General features: G+C 44.1%; 1 protein-coding gene across 3 annotated transcripts; it reads right to left on the bottom strand.

Annotated features, from left to right (window-relative positions):
* Positions 1-1,677: 1,677 nt before the first annotated feature.
* pbx4 (pre-B-cell leukemia transcription factor 4) lies at positions 1,678-24,205 on the bottom strand. 3 transcript variants are annotated; one of them, XM_088316999.1, is made up of 10 exons: positions 23,305-24,205; positions 20,322-20,435; positions 18,595-18,668; positions 7,210-7,454; positions 6,356-6,546; positions 6,126-6,261; positions 5,373-5,529; positions 5,116-5,186; positions 3,939-4,025; positions 1,678-3,632 (listed from the first exon to the last, which is right to left on the bottom strand). In XM_088316999.1, exons 1-10 carry the CDS (start codon positions 23,487-23,489, stop codon positions 3,543-3,545), a joined length of 1,350 nt encoding a protein of 449 aa, XP_088173125.1. In that variant the 5' UTR covers positions 23,490-24,205; the 3' UTR covers positions 1,678-3,542. The 3 variants fall into 3 exon arrangements, with proteins under 3 accessions (XP_088173125.1, XP_088173126.1, XP_088173127.1); XM_088317000.1 differs by lacking the exon at positions 20,322-20,435 and having other exon boundaries at positions 23,305-24,200; XM_088317001.1 differs by lacking the exon at positions 5,116-5,186 and having other exon boundaries at positions 23,305-24,195.
* Between the last annotated feature and the right edge of the window lie 1,280 nt (positions 24,206-25,485).

Raw genomic sequence — 25,485 nt, 5'->3', positions numbered from 1 at the left:
GGAGGTATACTGTATAAAAATACTATTTGCGCGATGCTGAAGTTGAGAAAGACCACTATTTCGCTCCCATCAATTTAGTGACGGGAGCGCGATGGTGCAGCCAATTTCTGTTTCGTCCAACTTTCAATGGGATACTAAAGATTTTATTCCCGACCTTATTGAACGGAGCATTAGTTCATCGATCGTTTAATGGTCATAATTTCTGTAAATCCCGAAAGACACTTCCGGTTTGAAGTGGTCAATTTCCTACCTTGATAAATGCTGCGTTAGAGCTCAAAATGAAACGAAATAGCCCCTTTACACATTTTCCGTCAATTTTGAATGCAAAACTTTATCGCTTCTACCTTGAATTGGAATGTTTGAACTGTGAAGTTTTCTACTTCCCCGAACGCAGCATAAACTCCCAAAAGACTGAGAGCAGCGCCACCTGCCGTCGGTTTCTATTTTTTCATTCCTGTTGTAGAATTGTGCACAAAATATTAGTTTTTGGTGAATAAATATCTTAATTACAACTATTAAAATATATATGGTATATTTCAAAATTATATTGCATATTTTAAAGTAAAAATGTAATGTAAGAATCTGCACTAATTGATAAGGTTAGAAATTACAAATATTCAAAGTATTATATGTGCAAATAAAACAATAAAAAATATATTCAATACATCCGTCGTTATATATCCACTATTTACACAGCAGCATATGGATTTTTTTTCTTACACATTTAAATATTCAAATCATGGATGTACATTATTTTATTATTTTTATTGCCTTCAGAAAGTTGAAAGTTCACCACTAAATGTTTGTCCTCTCCCGTGATGTAATTCCTATAACGCTGGTCAACAAATTTGCACTTTTTTTGTTTTTAATCAGAGATGCAAGTTAACTTATCTAGATTTATTTAGGGGGAAGCGTCAATTCTGAGTCTGCCCTCGTTGTTTCTGTAGCACATCATGTTTTCATAAGGGCAATATAACAATAATATGACTGAGATGATTCAGAAGATGGTGCAATCTCTCCTTTTTATTACATTTGACTATCACAAGAGCATTTTGTGACAACTTATAAAATGAAACACTCCTAAAATCTGAAATCAAATACTGGAAGAAGAAGAAAAGGGAGAAAAAAAATCACACTAAATTGTTTTTTATTAAGTTTCTAATAAGAACACTACAATTTGTCATTCTTCCTTTGTTTTTAACTCTTTCTTTCTAGAACAATTCTAAAGTTGAGGTATAAAAGGAGTTCAGACAGACGCGTGGGTCTGAAAACAGCGGTGGGTTTGGGAGCATTTTGGGGGGTTATATATACAACAGAGATGGAAAGACAGAGGTAGAGAGGGGTAAATACAAGGGAAAGAGAGGCGATACAAATATACTAAGAGAACAAAAAAAAAAAAAAAAAAAAAAGTATAATAATCAAAAGGGCTTTTTGGGGTGGGACATTTGATACTGTGGAGGCTTCCCCTCGCATTCACTTTCGTTGAAGCTTCACGGGAACCACCATTTTCCACAGCAGCCAACGTCCCGAGCAGTTAACCCCATATTTCAACCCGGTTATGTAACAAAAAGCCTAAATAATAACAATAATGATAAAAAATAAAGTCGATACAGAGTTATATAGCAAGTCATGTGTGTGTGTGTGTGTGTGTGCGTGTGTGTGAGAGGTCAAGGAGTGGGGGGGGGGGTCAAAAAGGCCAAATAAAAAGTAGCATCGGAACCGAGCGTCGAGTTTATAAAAGAAATGGTGAAACGTTACACAAACTGTACAGTGACATCCATTACACAGGTAGAAAAAAGAGCAAAGGGGAGGGGGCGGGGCAGGCAGGCGGGAGGGCGGGGCTTGATCACATTTTGGTGTATTAGAAATAACAAAAGTAATTACATGTCGGGATATCACGTCGGACATTTGTGGTGTTTTTGTTTTTCTTGAACTCATTCACTGCCATTGTTGAACAAGAAAAGACCCACGTCGAATACGTTCGTCACGTAGGTTTGGAAACGGGAACCTTGTGGAAGCACAGGCACCAGCGAACGGCCAACAAATGCCAACATGTTGGAAGTCGGACAAGTTTAGGCACCTCACACTCAAACGAGTGCGATCTAAAGAAGAGGATGTGTTACGGGAACATGTTTTGAAGGATGTGACGCGGTTCCTGCGGTGAATGGCGCGAGCCACGTAAAAAAAAGTCACGGATGTTCAACACAAGCCATGCGGTGAGTCGACGTCAGGAAATTAATTATTTTTTGTCTTTTTTTTTTGGTTTGAGAATTTGAGGTGCCACAAAAAACAGAACCGACTTTTCTGCTTGACGCTATTTGATTTGACTTTCTTTCGTTTGGCGGAATTTTTCTTTGAAAAACGGCAGGCAGTGAATGAGTTAAAGGCATTTCTGTTCAAACTTGTGTTGGAAAAAACAGCTAAATAATTTTTTTTTTTTTTTGTAATAAGGGCGTGCGAGACAGCGGAGCCCTCGTCTGATTGGCCAGAAAAGAAAAAAAACAAAAACAAAATGGGTTTGTCCATATTTATAAAACACTGAAAATAAAAATGTGTTTCCACACCTCCACACCCCCCCTCCCAAAAAAAACAAGACACACAAAAATAGTCGGTGGCATCATCATTATCATGATTACTGACTGTGGTATTTTTGGTTTTGGTACAACAGGAGGTTGCGTGCGTCGTCATGGCGACGCACGCAACTATCCGAGCGACGTGACGCTCGTCTTGTTTTTTTTTTTTTTTTGGTCTGACTGTAATATTTATACCCTTTTAATTATTTTCCTTCTCCGTTTTTCTTAATTAAAAACCAAGGTAAAAGTGAGAGTGGGCGGGGCTGAATGAAGACGAGAACACGCGGCTAGAACGAGTCCGAACATGCATGGAAGACAAGTTTTGCTAGATTCCGGATGGTCGCCCTTCGCCGTCACTAGCCCCTCTCCTCCCTCACCCTCTCCGATGCGTTAGCGGCAGCGTATGTGGATTTTTGGTGGCGGCTGGTGCATTCTTAGAAAAAAAAAAAACACGCGCACACAAAATGGCCTACAATCAGAGAGAAACTAGGGGACAGAAAAACAGAAGTCAAATCTAGTGACCGAAAAAAGGGCGATTAGTTCCATCCACTGTTCTACTTGGTCTGCTAACCGGCTAGCCACGCTCACGACAAAGATGCTAACAGTGCGACGCGGTGATGTCCGTGACGAGCCGGGCGACGGCGCTTTGGCGAGAGCCTGGCTGGGGCGAACCAATTGAACAAAGCCACAGGTGAAGAGCGCGCGTGTGTGTGTGAAGATGATGAGCATATACACATGTGGACATGATGACACAAGTGAGGGTGGGGGCGAAGGGGGCGGAGCTAGGAAGTCCAGGTTTGCGTTGCTGTCCTGTGTTCCAGCACAGTGTGTTGTGTTCATGACATGATCCCGTTGAGTCCAAGATGGCGGTGGGTGGGAGAGGACGCCAGCCACCCAAGCACTCCGCGTCCCCCCCCCCCACCCCACGAGTGGAAATGACGTGACGGCGGAAGGCTGAAGCCACTCGGATCAGTTGGAGGTGTCGGAGTGGACGCTGCCGGGAGCTCCGGGTGGGGAGGTGACGGAGGGGGGGTTGGTGGGGTCCTGCCAGCTGTTAGCCTGGAACAACAACAACAAAAAATACTATTAGTAATATTAAACTAAAAAATGTTTCAAAAATCATTCTTCAATTCGCAAAATAATCCATTACTTGTTGATTAATTGTTGCGCTTCTACATGAGACGGAACCGCACCCAAAAAAAAAAGAACACCGTGTGATCTTTTGTGTAGTTTGAACAATGTCAGAGATGTATTTATTTATTTATTTTGAAAATGAAAATACATGGGAACCGCTTCAAAAAATTCTTCTTCTTTGGAATGAAATTAAAAGGTGAAGTGGTGACGTGTTCTGATGAGTGAACTCACATCGAGGCGATGAGGGGTGTAGAGGCCGCTACCTGACAGCTCCTCATAGCCGCCCGTCAGGTGTGTAGCACGGTGCAGGGTATCCACCTGTCGACACAACACACACACGCACACACACACACGCACACGCACACGCACAGCAGTCAGTCACAGCAACTCCACAAAGTCATTTCTTTGCCAACGTCGCAGGCAGACAACAACATCACCGAGTGAGTGTCCGCAATCTTGTAGTCATCGCTGGCCGACTCGTTGACCACAAAATGTTCCGGTTCATCTTCATCGCAACTGACACGACAAGCACCGTTGTCGTGTTTTTTTGTTTTTTTTTTTTGTGCAAAAAGAATGGCCTGTGAGCCAACGAGACGCACGGAACAAAAAGCTCACTGGCACGAGTTGCGTTCTGTTTGCACCGGTGAACGTTACGCTTGCAAGAAAAAGTTTCAGCTCAGAAATTGTGAGCTGAGCTTCATTGAAGTCACAACAGACAAAAACAAATTGAATTCAACCTGAGAGTTCATCAAGTGTGCTGTGAAAAATGATCCAATTGCACTTAATAATTTATTCACTCCAAATGTAGCAAAGCTCATCAGTGACGGCAGAACGTGTGTTAAAATTGTTTCTCATCGAGCTGTTGCTTTAAGAAAAGTCTGAAAACAATCGCGACGACTGTGCTCAGTAGATGAACAAACTCCATCTTGATATATTACGAGACGTTTCCATCAATGTGTGTGTCCGGCACATCCAAACGGCAGATCGGAATAGATCACGTCGCACGCAAACAATTATTTGCAAGGAATTGTTTTGTTGTGACTTTGATGAAGATCCCGTGACATTTTCCGCTGGCATACTTTTTCTTTTCAAGTGTATTTGGACATAACAAGCAGAGGGATGTTTGCAGGAGCGTGGAGGGATCAATGAAGGCGGGAAGTGTGTATCGTCGATCTGCACCCGAGGGTGGACGCTGAGGAGGGGGAAACGCTCACACAACTAAAGGATTGGAGGCGGCGATGATTCTACTTAGTCCCCAGTGCGACTTGCACGGACTTTCTTGGGGATGGGTAAGGACCGGAAGGGGGGTGAGGGGGGTTGGGGTGGTTTGGTCGAGGGTCAAAAGGAAGCTACGCTAAAGGAAAGCCATCCCGGGAGTCCGGCGGGCGCAGCCGTCCTCAGCGCGTACCTGCGGCTGGAGAGAGGGTGCCATGCCGATGCCCTCCCCGTTGAGCAATCGCAGCCCAATGTAGCTGTCGCCTGCGTGAGACAAACGGCATCACCGCGATCAAGACGCCACGCTTGTTATTTCGGGGTGCAAAAAAATAAATATGGTAGAGCATTTGGACAGTTTTGGAGCAAGTGAGGAACGGGGCGTAGAGAATCCCAAGGCCGCCTGGGGTGACGCGTCCGTCGCCGGCATGTCGAAAGGGGGCGGCGTCTTACCTGAGTTGGGCGTCGCCGGTGAGTTGGCCTGGCTGGCTTGCGCCGACACGTTGGCGGCGTCCACTGCTGTCTTGACTGCGTAGAGGTTGGCTTCCTCCTGGAACTTGCCGATGTTCTTCTTGTAACGTATTCTCTTGTTGCCGAACCAATTGGAGACCTTCGGGCGGATGGACAAACGAGTGTTAAGACGACAATTTACGCCGGACAGCTCAAATCACCGAGAGGCCTGATTCTGCATGTTTTTATTTATTATTTTGCAGTGACGTGACGCATATTTCAATCGTGGCGCTTGAGAGTGCAAAAATTGCGCTACTTGAATCATGCTGGCTCTTTTATATCAGGGTTATTAGAATGGTTCAGAATTTTACATTATAGTTAGTATTTTTTTTTTTCAATTCAGTCAGTAAAATTTTTTTTACAGCAGGTTCGTTCATTTTTTAAAAAATGTTTCTGTTTATTTTAGTTATTAGTTTTAGCGTTAGATTTAGTTTTTTCTTTTATTGTGGAGGATTTGGCGAGTGCAAGATAAAGCGGAAAAAAAAGATAAGATAAAGATGATGAAGTTCAGGCGGAACATAATATAAAACAGTCCAGTGGTCTTTATTGTTGCAAATGTTAAGAATCCGAAAAAAAGACATTTTACATGTTGTATTTTTTTTTTAAATTAGTAGTCTGATTAATCAATTATGGAAGTACTATTCTGCCAAATAGCGGGATCTTCACTGGCCTGAAAAAAAAAAAAAATCCTCTTACCTGAGACACGGTGATCCCACACTTTTTGGCCAGCTCCTCCTTTGCCTCCTCACTCGGGTAAGGGTTGGACAAGTGGGAGTAGAAATACTCGTTGAGCACCTCTGTCGCTTGCTTGTTGAAGTTGCGCCGCTTGCGTCTGACGCGAGAGAGGAAACAATCATCATCATGCTCGGAATGCGCGTTTGGCGTGCAAAAGATCACCAGTTTGGCAATGAGACACACGCACAAACCTGGCGTCGAGGAAGCGCGAGCGCAAGATCATGACGGCCTCGCAGGTGCTCTGCTTGAGCTGCATCTGGATGGAGCTGAACTTGCGGTGGATGATGGCCACCATGCGCTCGATCTCCTTGGGCGAGATGGGCCGTGTTCGAGACTGCTCCCTCAGCAGGTTCATTACATGGTTGGTGAACTCGCTGCACGCCTGCGGAAAGAGAGAGAGAGAGAAGACAAGTCTTGAAAGCGACTGGCGAGATAAAGAAAGACAAAGGAGAGAAGCTGTCAGGTGCTACGAAAGAGTTGGCGGATATGAAGAGAAAGTCTCGGCTCTCCAACTCTGGATAATCTGCTTGTCACGGGGAAGTATGGCAAAGGAACGTTCACTGACTAACCGTGTTGCGTTTGTTCTCATTATAAGTTTGTGGCGGAGTCTCTAATCAAGCAGACAGTCGACATTTTTGGAATGTGGAAAAAAGCCAGAGTACCAAAAAAACATAGATATACTAAAAAAAATATGCTCAAAATTATTATTATTTTTTTTCTTTTTCTTTGGATCATCCGTTCAAGCGTGACCAAAAATTAGAGGGAACACCAGACGCGGCTCTTTTTTTCAAAGGAATGCTGTCCCGTATGCTCGTTCTCGTTTGCACCGTCATTTTCTCCGTTTACTGGTGGCGTACGCTGTTTTATCACTCTATTAGGCATAGCTGATGCCGTTAAGGACGGCCCCGCCTACATAGCCAGCTGTGGAAACACAGGCCAATCAGGATTTATGGTTCCAAATCACACGTTTGCAAACGGAACTGCAGCACTTGGTGGACACGCCACTTTCAATGTGGCGGATGATTTTCAAGTAAGCCGACCACACCTGCTCATACTTCTCCAACTCCGAGTGGTATATCTGGCGAATCTGAGCGAGTTTGGCTCTGTAGTCGGAGTGTTCGATGCTGCTGTCTGTAGGAGAGCCGCCCGCCGCCGCCGCAGCCGCCGCCGCCGCAGCTGACCCGCCGCCTTTCTCCGGCCCGGACACGCCCTCTGCCAGCAACATGTTGTCCAGACGCATGATCTGCGGATCTGGGGGGTCTTCCTCCTGCACGCCTCGTATACTCAGAACTGGAGAGGAGAACAAAACAGTGCATCTCAATTATTTTCTGTTACGCCCCCCCCCTTAGCAAGAAGAAAACCATTTTCCCCATCACCCATAAATAATTGCATTTTCGTTGCAAAACAAACCTAGAGAGCGCCACTGCCAACTACTGGACTGGATGTGCAATTACACTTGATTGTAGGATGGCGGGAAAAAAAGTATATTCCCCAGTTTCACACGTGCCCCCCCCCCCCCCCCCAGCATAGCACCACGCCCCCCAGGGGGGGCACGCCCCACTAATTGAGCAGCACTGATCTCGGCTAACTGCTTCATCCGTCTTTTAAATCGACCGCACACATTGAGGTGGGCTCACCCCCGAGCGGTCGCCGTCTGAATTGCCAATGAAGCCCAACTTGTGCTCAGGCTGCACAGCAGAGGGCAGTGTGGTCCCTCGGTGGCAGGCTGCCAGAGATAAGGGCATGAGGCATGGGACCAGTAATGGGAGTGCATGTGCTGTCACTACGAGCCCCAGTGGCCATAAGTATAGTTATCAGTCGCTGCTCTCCACCACTGTATTATACCAAGACCTCTGTCAGCCCGCAGCCCCGCTCTCATCTCTCTCTTTCACACATACACAAACCTCCAGATAACACTCTGTTAGTGGAAACTTTCTGGAGCAGACAACTATCTTTTATTTCGCCGCCTCGGACATTTTACTCCTTTTTTAAATCTTTCACACTTCAGGAAGTCTGAAAGAAGAAGTCCACTTCTTGGAGAGAGAGAGAGAGAGAGCTGAAGACTATAAGATAAATATGGAAACTTTGTCATGTGTGAGGGCTAATAATGAGTCACGGCAAAAGTGACTTATTAAATGAAGGCTGGCCCGATAATTGGATTCAATTCCAACAATATTCCGAACGACCTCACTTTAATCCATCAAATGCGGCGGCGTTTAGGTGAACTAAATCTTTTTTGAAAATTTTTTTTGCTTATTAAATATCAATCAACGACTTCCGTCGGAACTCGCCATAGTACAATTTTTGGAACAGGAGTCGGACTCTAGGATGTTTGTTTTAAACAAACGGCAACAATATGGATGACATCATTAATCCGGCAGGAAACCGGGTTGGTCCTGGTGGATTACGCTAGTTAGTCAAAGATCACCGTCAAAGGTTACGAGCGCACAAACTCGCAAGTGTCACCGTGTGGACATTTTGAGTGAGGAAAAAAGAAAACAGGTTAGCAGCTACGGAGCAGTGTGTGTGTGTGTTGTTGTACTAACAAATGTGCAAAAGAAAAAAAGTTCGCTCAAACATTCCAGATGCCACATACCGAGCAGATGAGTTGAGTTTTTTTCCCCCTCCAACCTTCGTTTGATAAATGAGTGTTCCACCATTTGTAGCAAAGCGTCCAACTCCCCCCCCCCCCTTTTTTTTCTTGTTCCTTCTTGCCTGTTTCTTTCCCTCTGCTTAGGTCTCTTCTCTTTCCAAGGCGCATTCCTGCTCTGTTGCTCCCCCATCTTAGGACTCAGGAATGCAGCAGACCCTGCCGCCTGAACTAATGACCCTGATTCGCCCATCATTTTCCCTCCACTTTTTCCTCCCTCGCAGTCACTCACCGGCAGGCTCTCCGCAACGTGAAGCTAATTCAACGCAAAAAGCAACTTTGATATTTTTTTTTGTTTGTTGTTGTTTGTGTGCAGACATTTTTTTTTTTAAATTCGGCTGTACCACTGCCCGTTAATGTCCATCACGGGGGGGGGCACAGGGGGGCTTTTTTTTTTTTAACTGTCCGTTCAGGGAGAAATAAAACTGATGTACAGTAACAGAGGGCAACTGTAGAACTCCGAAAGGTTCTCACCACTTTGCCCCCCCCTTTTTTTGCCCCTCCCCACCTCATTATGGCCCCCAGCTGTAGCCTAATGCCCCTACATTCCCCTAATTACTCCAATTAAGCCGTGATTACCCACAATTGCACTCAAGCACAGTCTAGTGGTCTAGTGGCATAAGAGCAGATGTTAGAAATGCGCAGATAGTTGCGGAAATAAGCCAAGTTTATTCGATTTCAAATCATCCTTTTGGCTTACAACCTGTTTTCTTGTTGCTTTACTTGCATGACATGTCGCGGGCACATTTTCCGACGCTGTGAAAAAATGTCATAAAAAAAAAACTTCTCTTGAAAGCGCCTGCACCACGGTTGAGTTAATGAGAAGCGGCGCTACTTAAATTCGTCTTACTCTGATAAGAGCGAAAGAGGGCCGACAGTACTTTGCACATGTTCCCACCCTCGCGGTGGCACCGAGAGATGGAGCGAGCAACATATACTATGAAATATTCAGGCTATCCAGCTGGGCTTTGGCTGCATACATAATCATTCTCATCGCTGCGCTGGCTGGCAGAGCGCGAGCTGTTGAGCTGTGCAGACACAACAGCGGGCTGGCGTGGAAGCGTGGCTGTAAGTAAGGGTGAAGAGCCCAAGCAATACTGTGGCGTGATGTACATTAAGCGTAATGCCGTCCACACCGAGGCGAAGATAAGACTTAAACGCAGTCAGTATATCATTGCTCAGCTCACAGCACAAGCTTTATCCTTGTCTGTCTTTCCCCTCGCTAGCATCCCCTTTTTCACTCTGTCTCTCCCCCCAACACACCTCCAACACATCCCCTCCCCCTCCTCCCTTTCAGCGCACCCCCACCCCCTCTCTCTCTCCCTCTCTCTCTCTCCCCCCCTCTGTTCTCCATTTCAGTCGAGTTCTCCATGTGAGCCGCAATCCCTCATGCTGTCAGCCCCCCCTCTCCCTCTCTCTGTAGACAGACAGGATTAGCATTTTAATTGCATCAGCTCCCTTGGGTATTCTCAGCCTTTCACTGGGAGAGAGCAAGGGAGCGGGAGAGAAGGATAGGGGAAGGGGAGGAAGAAGGGAAAAAAAAAAGGTGAGGCGAGAGGGGAGGGTGGAAGGAGAGCCAAGGAGAATTGCAAAAAGGAGTCACTGGAGAAGATGTTCGTCTGCGTGCGCGTGTGTGTGTGTGTGCAAAGCGGGGAAGAGACACCGAGCGGTTACAGAAATATAAAGAATCCACAGTCGAGGCATGCCAGAGAGGGAGCGAAGATGGGAGTGTGAATACATCAGTTATTCTTTCATTACACAGATAAAGAGAACTGGGACGCAGAAATCTTCCCACAATAAAAAAAATAAATAAATACATGTACAGTACAAGACCGTCCAAATTTACCCTACAAGAAAAAGCCGCTCGTTAAAAGTGCTACAGTGCATAATAATTTAATTGTGTGTTTTTTTTAAAACAGGTTCTCATCGTGCTAGCATGTAGGAAGGTTAAAAGAAAGGAGGGGCTTTAGTGACGAGGACACTGTCTGACATCAACACCAAAGCGGCGGCATTACGAATGAGATGTTTCCATAATGAGCTTGAAGCAAATGAAAATGTTGTAATGTTCATTCACACCACCCTTATTTATTTATTTATTAAATAAGGTGTTGTGTTTTTTTTAATTTTTTTTTGGGAGGAGCAGTACAGTCAAGTTAATGAGCACAATCCATATGTTCATCGCTACTTTAAGCAGCTCACACTAATCAGCATCTGTTTGGGGAGCTCACCAGAGTCCTGTTGCACGCGGCCCTCCACTACGCTACAAACACAAACACACGCATATCTTTTATATGCAGCACGTGGTAAACGCAATGTGGTCGGATTAAGGTGTGGAATTGGACAACTCACACCTTGGGCTACACTTCAGCCCCGGCGCATCATTAATCAGCACTTAATTAACTAAAAGGGAGAGAATTGGACGCAGGAGCAATGACGACACGTAGCCCCTCCCCCTCTGAACGGTCATACACACACATGCACACACACATACTCATGAGCGCACTTAACACTAATGAGGGATAGATCAATTAGTGTTGTCAGGTAATGGAGGCTTTGCAATGTCTTAATCATTAAAATGCATATTTTGTGTTTTCCGCAGAATACAATTGTCGTTTTAACAACAAACAATGAAATCACAATAATTACATGATTATAACATGTAAGTTGGGGGATCAGAGTCCAGAGCAGACATTAATTTAAACGAATGACTCTTGAATAACATAATTACCAGTCACTAAAATTGAACGCTAGACTCCATAAAAGAAAACACACAAAAATCGTCATTACAACTACTTTAAATTTAAATTTAAGTATTTTCCCCGTAAAACTTTAATGATCTTTGTTTGTGCCGTTAAGTGAAAGAGAATGCGAGACAGAGGACATAAAATTATTTTAAGTGTAGGCAGGATAAGGGCTGAAGTAGTTAATTTTATTGTCATCAGAATAGTCTATCTTCAAGACGTTAATATCCCATTAAGCATAATGCCCGCTTTACAAAGTAGCCAAACAAAAAACAAAGGATAATAATTTTTCAAATATATTCAGTCAACTAGGAATGTGCATTTGACAACATCTTTGTGATTATAAAAATAAATTAACGAACGGGCCGATAAAAATCAACGTTGAATGTTTTAGCTCTAATTTAAAAAGATATATTTGCCGCTGATACAACACTGCACATCACCAGAAGAACACCCTCCCCACAGCGCAGCACGATGATGGCAGCATCATGTTTTAGGGCTGATGTGCTTCACCAGGAACAGCGGAAGGAATTATGAACAGTTCCAAACAGCAGTCGATGCCACATTCCACTTATAGCAGGGTGTGCACACATGCGCAAACACATTATTTCAGGTTGTTCTTTTTTACTGGCCTTTTTAATTCATATTGCGTTGCAAAGGTTATAATGGTATTGCAAATGATTTTGGATAGAATTTTTAAAACATTTATCTTGGTCTCAGTTTTTTACAATGTCAAAAACTTTCCGTTTGAACGTGGGGTGTGTAGACTTTTGCTATACACGGTCTGTGCAGTGTTGCATTGCGGTGGTCTGCCTGGATCTACATCAATTTCCCCATCGCTGACGTCACGTTGGTCTTGTGCAGACTGCACACTAGTTGCGAGTGAAATCGACAGCGTATCTTCTGGCGGCAGCCAAGTAGTGCACTCCATTTTGCCGCCGTTGCTCGAAAACGTGATTAATCAACAATAAAGGAATGAGGATCACAAGAGTTGGTCTCCGGTGTAATATCGAGACCGGTGCCGTTGTGCCCGGGGAAAGATGAAAAGCACGGCTTGGTGAAATGTCACGAGAGGAAGAGGAGGAGGAGGAGGATGAAGAGGAAGGCGGCGTAAAAAGCAAAGAGGCAACGGCACGGCTCGGCTCTTCCCCCAGTCGACTCTCATCAGGCCAGCTGCCTCCTGTGCTCATTAGCGCAGACTCTTAAGGAGCTCCTAAAGACTTTGTGAAAAATGAACGCTCATTTGAGAGGTCGTTAATTTGCACTGTTATGCAAATGATGCCGCAATTAAGCGATAGATCAGACGAGCGCTCCTCATTTATAACACGTGAACAAGCATTATGACACAGTCAGATGGTGTCACAGAGCTGAGGCGACATGTTTAGCCTACACCGGTTGATCTACCTCTGAGGAATAAAGCCACGGGGCTAATTATGTTCGGGGTTGGTCAAAACGGCAGAGCTTATTTATGTGAAAGTTCATGTGCGGAAAAATGAACTGAGAAAAAAAAAAACTGATCGTTACAGTTAAGATTTAAAAAAAAAAAAACTAGCACTGTTTTTAAAAAAGGGGCAAAAAAAAGGCCACCAAGGTGTCAAATGAATTAATGCAGTTGTAAAAACATCCCCACAAAATTAACACATTGGCGTTAATTTGCACCTGCTCTGTTTGGTTAAACGTACTCAAGCAGATAATGATTGGGTTATATACATATTATTTCAACAGAAGACTTGAGTAAACTTTGTGTAAAAGTAGGTTTACGGCGCCTACTATAACCACTATATCAGTGCCAATCCCTGCATTTATGACGCGGTGTAAAACAGTGTGAGATAGCGATGTGAACAATTGCAGAGGGCTGGAAGGCTCCCATCAATTATAATTAATCCTTAATTAGTCAGGATTAAGAGCTGGGATCTGACACTCTCCCACCCCTCTGCCACCAACCCCGTGCAATCCAGCTGGGAACATATTTACACGTCTTTAATTCAAGAGACCTTGTTTTAAACGGGGGAGCCTTTAAAAGCCGTGTGAGAGGAACAGGACATGCTGAGAATAAGACCAGATGAGATGAAGAGGTTGGAGTTGACTGTGTGGGTGATGTCGGCCCGGGATGTCAAGTACGAAACGTCACAATATTTCCTGGTCTCGAGACTTACTCAGAAGTAATCCACCTGGACACAAATGTGTTTGAGTCGTCAATCACACATCACAGTGAGGTGAAAGGGGGTGTACAGGCTAATTAATTGGTCTCAATCATCATCAATCTTGACATTGGCTGGACCCCGAGATTGGTTAATTAATTTGAGGCATGCTCAACTGGTGTGCAGTGGGTGGGGTTCAGCAAACTAGCATTCATTAGTTTGGCTGTGAATTAAAAATTAGAATTGCTGGTGAAAGCCGCAGCAATAAATTATGTTTTTTTTTTACAGTAATACTAGACTATATTTGGAATTTCATATAAACCTGTGGCTGAAAAAGCAAAGGGTGGAGAGTCTCAATCACCTAACTGCAACCTTACGTCTCTGGGTAGAAGTGGCATCAACTTTGTGGCTGCCAAACCGTAACAATAAATAATCAACAAATTAATACATAACTCTATTCGTAATTTCATATTGTCACTCTAGGTGGAAAGCTACTATGTCCAAATTTGGTCAGTACCCACGTGTCTGTTATTATTATTATTATTATTTTTAATAAATTATTGACCATTCTAGAGTTACAGTGTCGTCAGCTCAACAAAAACTTAGCGGGTTCTAATGTTTTATGCCAGCGATATGTACCTGTGGATGAAAAAGCGTAGCGTGGAGAGTCTCTGTAACGGAGTCAATGAATGGAGCCAACAGCCTCTTGAATATCTACATTCTCACTTTTATACTCACGCGTGTGCTTTCTTTATATTCTTATAATACATCTAAAACAAAGAGAATGGAATGGCGAACGTTATGCCTCATGCTGTGGTTTCCCGACAAAAACACTGGGGGTCGCAGTTTTTCGCTGTTATATGCGCGAGGCTCAATTGCCTTGTTGTGTGCGGCAAGCAGTCATGTAAAAAAAAAAAAAAGAAGATAAATAAATTGAGCGACAAAACATGCCAGAATCATACAATGGCACTGAAATATTGCACTGAGATGTCCTCGTCCAACAACTCCAGACAGCCTCGTCAGTAAACAGGCGTCCGGTTCCTGTAGGAATAATGCCACATGGGGAAAGTCAGCTGGCCCGCACACCATTAGGCCTGGGCTGAAGGTTGAGGTGCCTTGCTTCCCCACTTTAAGTTGGGGGTGGCGGTTGAGGTTTTAAGGGGGGGTGCGTCTGTCAGGGCCAGGGGTCTGTGTGATATTAGCCGTCTGCCAATCTGGCTTGGGAAATGGACATCGAGTAATTACTCCTGCTCTTACTGCCTCATCAATCTCCTTGTTTCACTCGTGCACAACCCCCCCCCACCTCCTCCTTCACCACCAACACGCACCATCTTTTTTTCCATTCTCTTCAGCGAGAGAAAGGTGGTGGTGGGGGGCAGGCTGAGTGACAGGACACCACGCATCACAAGTGAGATTCCTCCAAAAAAAAAAAAAAAAAAGCAATGAGATAATCCTGCTCCACTGCATTACATTAATATAAATGGAGCGGTTTCAGGAAATCATTAAAAAAAAAAAAAAGGACAGAATTTGTCCATGTGAGGAATCGGAGGGGGGGGCTGCTATAAAGCTTCATTTAAAAAAAAAAAAAAAAAAGGCAATAATGACAGCCCATAGGTGCTGAACAACAATAAAATTTTATCGCTTTTCTAAATTGGGCTCTTTAAAAGTTGTAATAATTAAGCTGCTTTAATGAGGCCCGTGATTCACAAAGCTTCACGTGTGCAGTTCAATTAAATTAATAGCATGAACATCCAAGTCAGGTGGGGCTAAAAACAAAAAAATAAATATACAAAAATACATTTAAATTCCAGGGTAACATTTAATATTTTGTTGCAAACAAATATATACCAATAGTGCAAGATAATGTTTTTTTTTTCTGAACTTACTTAAGTGAATGCCTTTAAAAGTTACACTCGTCAAAACACGCCACTAACGACTGCGGCGGTTGTGAATAAACAAGCAGGTTAATTATCAGCCTGTTTTGTGTTTTTTACAACTTCAAGTATGTTGCAATTCCATTAACATGTAATTGAGGCCATTTGGTGGCTCAACGAGTACTGTATTGTGATGCACGTCACGAGGGCTGCTGTGAATATACTGTGATTGCTAATGCTATCTGAAAGAAGGCGTGAGCGTGTGGGGGGGCATCACAGGCGTGTGGCAGCATTAGCTAGATAAGGACTGTTTGCATAACATCACCGTGAAAACGGATCACACCAATATACCTGGGTTAAAGAGGCACAGTAATTGAGGTATGGATATTTCTGTGTGCCTTATAATTTCAGATTGAGAATTATAGTCAAGCCGGACAATTTCCGACAATTTGCAAGAAGCGTTCTCTGCTCACCCCGCATACCACAACCCGCATGGTTTGTGCCGGCACTACTATGAACTCGGCTGTTTGCGGCAGGGTCAATTAAGTCAAGTAAAATAGTTCGGTTTAGCTACGGGGACGGCTTCTCGAGAAAACTGTCATATTTAAAAATGTGCGATTGTCAGGGGAGAAAGCAAGGAGAAGGAAGTTATTAATGTACTTTGTTGTCTCCCAGGTACAACGCTGCGCACCGTCACATCAGTTTCTCAAGAAAACAATTCGGCTGCTATTCGAAACCCATCCGAAAATAAATTGGCAATGTTCGCACGCGTAATAAAAGGAACTTGAGGGCTGTGACAGAACAGAGTGAGTGACAGGCTCGCGTTGTTTACGTGCACAGCAAACGGGAGAACATGAAAGGTAAACAGAAAACGCCTAAAAAGATGCCCAAACTAAATGTAAGAAACTTCTGAGGCTAACCGCGGTAGCTTGTGGGAGATTTTTGGCATATGCCGTCCCATTGCACTACACATGAGCTATTTTTACAGTAAATACCCATGAGAGCGAGCGAGAAGAGAACACGAGTTGAAGCAAAGCCCCTAACTCTTCACTCTGATCATTTGCCGTCTCTTTTACTTTCTTCCTCAAAGTGCGTGTTTTTTTTAATGAACTATTAAAGAGTATCACATTTCATGCAGATGTTGAATTTGGTGGGTTGAGGGGCGGGGCACGGGCGATGTAGCGAGAAGGGGGCACCGGCATTTGCGCAGAGCATTTCCTTTACAATGAAAACAATCTAACCAACTGCAGCACTCAGAGGAATTCACCTCCCCTCCCCCACGGCCCTCCTCCCCTCCTCCAACAGCACCATTACATTACCATATCAAAGCCCCGAGTTCAAAGCGAGTCTTCTCTTTCAAGAAAGGGAGTGAGGCTGAGGCAGAGGAGGAGAGGACAACACAGAATCAGGAGGAGTAGACCCAAAGACCGAGTTTGCTTTTATCCTCCTTCAATGCGCTTGTACTGTATGTGCACAAGAGAGCAAGTGTGTGTGTGTGTACTGACAAGTACATGTCAGTGGCTGGGGGGTGGGAGGGGTGGGCTGCATAAAATGTGTGGAGATACAAGAGGGTTACTGATTGGGTCTTCCACAAGCAGCGCCGAAGAGAAGTCAATTCCCATTCCGGCAGCACATAATGGAGCCTGCAGGGGGTCTTATGAGGAGCAGAGAAATGCCAAAGCAGGTAACACAGTGCAGCGGGGAGGGCGCTCGCGTGGCAGATGGCCAGCAGCTAACCAGCAAAGCCAAATATTTCTGCATCCTATTGTTAGCATATTCACCTCCACCAGTATGAAGCTATCGCTTTGGCTTACCGTACGAGCGCTAACGGAACGTCTCTCTAGTGGGCTGGGAGACGAAATGCAAAAATCAAAGTGAATGGCATTAGGGTAAATAAGAGCACCAGTTGCCTGGGAAACGGTATACCCTGCCCCACTCACTCAAGCCTAGCCTGTACTTTTCTCCAATCACTGGAGAGCAATAATACATTATTGACAGAGGGCCACGGCAGGCAGCAGTGCAGCATTTTCAAATTGTATTTGAACAAGAGAGGATTTTCTTTTTTTTTTGAAGGGGGGGGGGGGGTGAGAAGATACAAGTGAGAGGCAAGCACACAAGGAAAGCGAAGCCAAGGAAGGGGGGATGAGAGAGGCGGTGGCGGAGGATTCAAAATCCCACCCATTCACAGTACCATAACCATCAATCTGCCAGCCATCCTAAGCCGTCGTCCTTTGAACCGCACTCGAATCTGTCAGCTAGCTGACTGGAATAGCTAACAAGATGGGGATAACCAGCTGCTTTTGCTTAAAAATAATTGCGCGACCGCGATCAAACTCTAAATAATGGCATGTGTTCAAACCTTAGTCTTCTATCACACCGTGAGACCCAACGACACGTTTAGAGAGGGTTTCATTGTTTTTTTTGTTGGTTGGGTTGTGCCGCGTGCGATGTTTGGCTGAGGGGGCCGCATTGATATGCATAGCAATTTATTACCAATGCATAATTGCATTATACTGCAGTGAGTGTGGACGTTCGGAGAGCGCGTCGGAAAATGGCATGTCGAGATAGTATAATACAGTGACTGTGAAGCAATCACCCCCGCCGATTCTTTTCATATGTGCCTGCTGTCAACGAGTGTGTGAATTTTCTGTCAAGATTATGCAAGGGTATATTTTTCCCCATCCAATTAATTTCAAGACGATATAGAAGATGTTGTGATTGCAGTCGGTACTCAGCAGTTATTAGTGTCTGAATTTGTGTGTGTGTGTGTGTGTGTGTGTGTATACACTAAAAAAAAAATAAAAATCTGTTTTGAAAGTACTGTTGAAACCAAAACCTACCGAGAATCGACACTGCCCAGATCAAACAAATTCAATCAACACTCAATCATTTGCGAGTTTGGTCGAAGCCAGGAAGGAAGTCGCTTGGATGCAAGGAAGCCATTACTGGAGTGCACCTCCAAACTGGGTTTCAACTTGTGCGGAGCGACAGAATAAAAAGGAAACGAGCCAAGTCGAAACTCACCTGTCTTCTCTTTGATCTCACAGAGAACACTGAACAGGGCTGGCTTCATTCGGTGACAGTTAAGGGCATGCTTCCTGCACGAGAGAGAAGAGGGAATCAAAAGGGGCGGGGGGGGGAACAACACCATAAAAAAATAAATAAATAGAACCACCCCCCCACCACCATCTCAACTTGTACCACGTCTTCCTCTTCTTAAAACTCATTCTAGTCTACTGAGGTATGTGCGAGTGTTTCAAAAGCGTCAAGCAGCGCAGCTTCACGACACTCTCAATGGGAAATGCTTTTGTCTGTCATATCAGAAATATATCTGACGCATCAACGTGGTGGGGGAATTAAAAAAGAAAAGGAAAAAAAGAATGATGTCATTTGGGTGATTAGCACCGTGGGGCAAGCCAAGGAGCCTAATAGCTAATGAGTTACAGAGTTGCTTGCATGTTCGCAGTCCACTACGCCTTGGCGTGAGTCATCTGGATGCCTGACTTGGAAAGTAGTAGTGGTGAAAACCCTGAATTGCTCATTGTTACCTAATTTGTGCCAAAAAAAAAAAAAAAAAAAAAAAAAAACACAGCATCATACGGCCGAGTTTCAATGAGACCCAAAATGAATTAATTTCAAATTATTAAGACTTCCAACCGGGGTGTCGGAGTCACGAAATGTACCCCTTGTGTACCTCATTAAATCCAATCACAGTTGAAGTCGTGAGAGATGTGTCATTGACATAAATGGCAACCGTCTGGTGGTGGTAGAACAAATATGAGCGCATTACAACAACGCAACGGGTGTATGATGAACATGTTTGGAGCGGCAAGAACTTTTGCCGCCCACATTTGGCGTTCCGATGAAACCAAACCAACCTGGCGCACAACTTTGGATGTGATGAGCGTGGACTGAAAATGGATGACATGATCTTTTCCATGAAAACAACACATTTAAGACAACCACAAATGAATATGACTTGGCGACACCTGACCACAACAACAATTCCAGTTGTGAAAGCCCCGAGGATAAAGGCGAGAAGGGACGGACGGGCCTAAAAAAAAAAAAATCTGCCTTGCGAACCTGCGTCAACGTGAGAGGAATTGAGGCGGACTGATAGGGCTGCAGCTATGGAAGATTTTTAGGATTGAGTATTCTCAGAATTGGAATCAATCAATCAATTTTAAAAGGACCAGGCCTGGTGAGTGACATGGATGTCAGCAACTGAACGTACAGTTGGCTGGCGGCGACTCGGCATGAGTTGTGGTCCTCGAATGTGTTTGTTAGGTTTGTTAATGTACCGTTTGTTCAATAACCGGCTGGGACTATCCTTGACCCCTTGCGGGGGCATTACAATACATTTTATTTAGCAATGGTAGGCTACATCAAATTATCTGACATCGATATATTATCATGCGATCATAGACATGTTGTGGTTAAAAATCGCTGAATTTATTAAGTGTGTAAATTCTTTTACGTACTCTTACTTCTGGCTGGCTACCATCGCGCCCACTTATTTTTTTTAGGCAGTGGCGCGTGTTTCGAGGCTGATGTTTTGCTTCAACCTTTTTTGGCAATCGATTTATTTGAGTTATTCGATTAATCGTTGCAGCTCTACAGAGATGTAAAAGTTCCGTTTATGTAACATTAAAGGTATCACGGCTGGATTTGAGTTGGGGGAGGGCTGCCATCAGAATGGAGGGTATGAGCAGGAGGGGGAGAAGGAGGTGCTCATGCGGTCCTGTACTGACCTGTACTGGAAGTTGACTGGCAGGCCACCCCCTGCCGTGCCCCCCCCTGCTCTCCCTCCCTCTGTGGGGTCGTCTGATCCACCCCAATGCGCCGGCGAATCTTCTGGCCAGCATCTAAACATATGGCGACAGGAGGGGTTGGAGTGGGGGCAGAGGATGAGGGCGCAGGGCAGGCAGGGTGTGCAGGAAGGGCACCAAAGTTCTTGCACTGCCCTGAGCGCTCCCCATCCCAACACACCCTCCACAACAGGAGTGTCATGGTCACGTGTCAGCCTCGTCACATGTTCGGTTCGGAAATCATGACTGAGGAGTGGATGTGGGACGCGCAAACTTACGACGACGACGTTACGCTTTCAGGGTGGCTTTTGGAAAAGGACCAAGGCCATTTGTAACGAGCGACCTCCGACAGGGTTGAACAATCCTAATTTGGATTAGGACCAAACCGTGTACCTTTCATAGATACAACCTACTGTGTGCGCCTTCTTTTTTTCTTTATGCCAAAGTATTTGAAAAATAACATAAAAAAGCCGAGAAAAAAATGAATAAAAAGTGGTTTTGCAACTATATTTAGCATACATCAAAACAATGTTTTTAAAGTTTCATGTACTGATGATAATGTTATCAAAACGTGTAAAAATGACACATTTCATATATATTTTATATAAAAAGAATAATGATTCACTTAAAATCCAGTGCACAGAAAGGTTACAAATTGTGCCGAAATAAATATTAATAAACAATTCTTAAAATGCAAAGGCATGTCAAAACTTCTGAACAATAATGTTTTCTATGCACCTGACTCGTCTAAAGACAGCATTCTGATTAATCTTGCATTTGTGGAATATGATTTCAACAGAACAATCCGTTTTGCCTTGTACTGCTTTGATAAGTAAGCTAAATGTGACTGACAGGTCCAATTGAGATAAAACCATACAATTCCATAAAAGTTATCGATGGGCCATTATCGCGTTATCGATATATTTTTTGCACTTGACATTCATGCACTCCATTTTTACTGTGTATCTGTTTGTTAGGAAACGTGAGCATTACCCCGTTCCAAAATGTCCCCCCCCCAAAAAATATTATATTTATAACGAGTACTTTCACATTGCGCCACAAAGTTTTGTAGCTACATGTAAGCATACTCTGCAACATAAGCTCTTCACAGAAGGTAAAAACAGGTTGTTCATAGCTGTCGAGCTCGGTTGCATTTTGGTTTTTTTTTTTCACCTGAACTGAAAAAGAAAGGCCAATTAGCTAGCAGATGAAGGGTCTCCTACCTTGGGCAAGTCAGGCTGTCAGCTAAAAACTAAACACCCACTGTTCAATGGATGAATATTTCATCAAATGGAACGGAATTGCCTTTATTGATGAAATAGTTTGCACATTACAGCCTGCATGTGTCAGAAAGAAGTGGCCCTCGTGTACACAAACGGCACAAAGTGGACATGAGAGCAATCGGCGTTATTGGAAGGGGTACGCCTATAGCACTCCAAAAGTAGACACACCTTTAGTTACATACGGTATATTTGCAACCTGTTTAGCCTGTTACATACACTGTAATCGTGCCTGTTTAGGAGCAAAGCACTATCATTTGGTCTACGACAATTCACGCTGGTGTGAACATATTTACGAGGGAGGGCGCGTGGTGACAACAACAAAAAAAAAAAAAAAAACGGCACAAGGCCCAGATTGCATACTCCAACTTGCACGTTGGAAAAGGTAACGAAAACAAACAGTCCCAGTGTGTGCTTGGCCATATAGCATCATCCCTCCCCCTCAACACCACCTCATTAATAGAAACTCGATTTGCGGACAGCTGCACTCGCGTACACATTATAGGAGAATTGATTGCACCCAGCACACAATGAAAAGGATGAACACCAGGGAGGGAGGGAGTGAAAGGGGAGTGAATTAATTAAGAGAACCAGGTGGTCAAATGTTGGGTGGAAAATCACTAGCTAATGACACATCACACTGTGGCCTCGGTCTTGCAAGTGGACGCCTTTCCTATTGTTGAGATACCGGGGCTTTATCTCAAAGCTGACCTTATGCTCCCTGGGCCACATGGCACATGAGTGCTGGCTGCTTGCATATATTTCCCCTTGGCCAGGAATAATGGAAACACCGGAATGCCTCTGTGATATGAGCATTAAGTGAGGAGTCGTATGAATGAATGGCTGCTGTCATCACGGGGAGCTTCTGACTGGATACGAGAGCCAATTGAGTAATCCCTGCATTCATTTGCATTTCATCGGATAATGACATCGACTATCAATTGATGCAGAACGCTATTCAGATGCATTGGGGTGCAATTAGACAAATCTCATTAGGCATAAACAGCAATGTGGTGCCGCTTTGAAACCTTTTTTGTGTGTGCGGGTGTGTGGGGGGGGGTTTGTGCACTCACTGTCTTAAATGACAAAAAAAAAAGATTCATGTCAACAACTCAATATTTACCTGACAGGACTCATCAAGTGAGAAATGTTTTTACAGTTTTATACAGGGGTTAATAAAAGGCCCTAAAATGTTAACTACTACTGCTGCTGTAATGTAATGAAGCAGTTATATGAGCCATGCAAGTGCAGTTTAAGTGGCAGCCAAGTGGTTGGGAGATCATTAGCAGTGCAACAACCATTGTCTCGCTGTGAAAACTCAAAGTTTCACAACTAAAAACCAAAATAATACGTCAACGTGCCCTGGTTGTTTCTTATTATATACTAAATGTGTTTACAAACTCAAAGGCAGCTGAGCTCAATTGAAGTAACAAAGAACCGCCTTTCTTTTTTTTGTTGTTGTTATTTGAAATACGAGTAAAATGCGAGCGTCAAGCTGGTAATAGATCGTTTATTACAAAGTTGATTATTACAAATAATTGCGGATATTTTGTATTATTTTTTTTTGTTGAAGAAGCGTATCGGCGAAGTCCGAGCTCCGGAGCAGCGTAGCAACGTGATGGAAAATGGCTCTTGGCCGCTCTTACCTGGCCTGTGCTTCGTCCAGGCTCTCGTCGGTGATGGCCATTATTTGCTGTAGGATATCCCCGATGTCTTGTTGGGGCTGGCCGAGGGACTGCTGTTTCCGAACCGAGTCCGGGTCGCCCACGTCGCCTGGCTGTAGTCCACCAAGTCCGGTGAGACCCGTCAGCATCCTGGTCTGGTCATCCATACTTTGTTAAAAAAGGAAACTCGCCGTTTTCCTTCCTTACGCGAATACACGCACACACACACTCACACACACACAAATAGCTAGCCTGTTAGCTAGCCCGCAAACTAGTTTCCGCGACAAACATACACACACGCTTCTTTGACGAATAGTAGGTAGTCGGGAACTGTTATTGTCACAAAACAGCTCACGCAAATACCCTAAATCATTAGCGTGTTGTTTAAAAAAAAACGACGGGAGAAGGGGGGCGTGTGGGGGGGCTAAAAACGTTAGCTAAGCACCGAGTGAAAAGCAGCTAGGTTAGTAGCTGCAACCCAGCGGCCAAGAAGAAGCAGCAGCGGGGACACACACGCACGGTCCGTGTGGGCTCGCCTCGAACATTGTGGGATGAGAGAAACAAAACAACAACAAAAAAGAGAAACACGGGTTGCTTTTCCGTCGTCGTCGAGTCCCAAAAATAAAAAATAAAAAAATCGAGTGAAAGCCGGGAGGGAGGACTCCGACGAGAGAGCGAGACAGAGCTGCTACCGCCACAGACTACGCTTGGCCATTGTTGTTGCTGAGTGTCGCGCGACGATGTGGGCTGTGCTGCACTAGCTGGTGGTGCTGTGGGGCGAGCTCGGCTTCTTCCACTCACTTGCAAGGCACACGACACGGCTTGCTAGCGGGTGGCGAAGAAAAAAAAAAAAAAAAGAAAAGTCCACTTTCGCCGACAATGAGCCGCGCTACGTTTCACGGAGGTGGAATATGTTCATGTTACATGTTTGCGACGTGACCCTCGAAGTGGGTTTCAATATTTGTTCAGGTGAAAATCATTTCTCCCTCGTGGCAGGCGTTATACATGGCTAGCCACTGACGTCATCAATATGTTAGTCATTAAACGCTCAATCCAGGCCAATAAAGGAAACGTTGGAAGGATTTGCTGCACAGCACGATAGCTGCTTCACTGAAATCAGATTTTGTGCTTACTAGTGTAAAAACATGTTTATTATGAGTGCGGAGGTGTCCTGGTAGGACAAGACGAAGTGTACAGTAGTTTGCGGTGTTGTAAAACGACACTGCATCACAATAAAAGACGAATGTGCAACGATTAATCGGCATCTAATCAATTACCTCGGTCACACGTTTTGGTGCAAAGAAATTTTCAACAGATTTAGGGTCGTTTGATGTCACCTGAAATCTGAAAATTCCAAAATGCCTCCAAGTTCTTAGGCTGTATCTGTCTTTTCAAACATGTCCATACAATATTCTTTCTTTTTTTTTAAGTTTTTCCAAAAATATCGATATGTCAAGAACAGGATCCAATTTAGCAGTCCAAAATAACCTGGAAACTTAAAATATCAACAATATAAATTTTGATCGATTAATCGTTTCAAGACCTTGCTAAAATTAAAATTGCTCAAACCTTCAGATTTTCACCCTCTCATCAGTAAATATTCTCCAATTTCTGTTGTCATCCTTGGAAGCAGACAGACTATTTTGTGTTGAATCAAACACACATTTGCCAATAATTGTTATTTGCTGCCCGAAGTGTCTTAATCAGTAAAGTTCAACGTCTCTATATTACTATGTCAACGGGAAATGTGTGATAATAACCATAGAACAGTAAACGGAACTTCCCCCAACCTGGGAAACTGTTCCAACTGATCAGAACAATGCCAATTCATTAAATATCAATTACACATGCAAATGAGTTTGTCAAAGCAGACGCTAACATAAATAAGACGTAGGTGAAAGCGTAACGGCCGACACTTGCATGACAATGAGAGCTTGCCAACTGTCCATTACTCTCCCTGAGGCGGCGTCAAAGCGTGAGAAGTTTTACTTTTAGTGAGACTCTTCAGCATTTAGCATCGCTTTATGCTAAGTGCCCGCTCAATGTAGCGCAATCCATCAAAGATTACGTCATCTAATTACATAAAATGACATTTGAAAATTATTGAATCAAATTAAGCACAATGAACATGTATAACACACAATGTGGACAGACAGCGTCGCA

Source organism: Idiotropiscis lumnitzeri, chromosome 15, assembly GCF_059441095.1.
Source record: "Idiotropiscis lumnitzeri isolate Australia: NSW breed Sydney's pygmy pipehorse chromosome 15, RoL_Ilum_1.0, whole genome shotgun sequence".
Lineage (NCBI taxonomy): Eukaryota > Metazoa > Chordata > Actinopteri > Syngnathiformes > Syngnathidae > Idiotropiscis > Idiotropiscis lumnitzeri.
The sequence above is the reverse complement of the archived record's forward strand: the minus strand, read 5'-3'. Positions and strand labels throughout refer to the sequence as shown.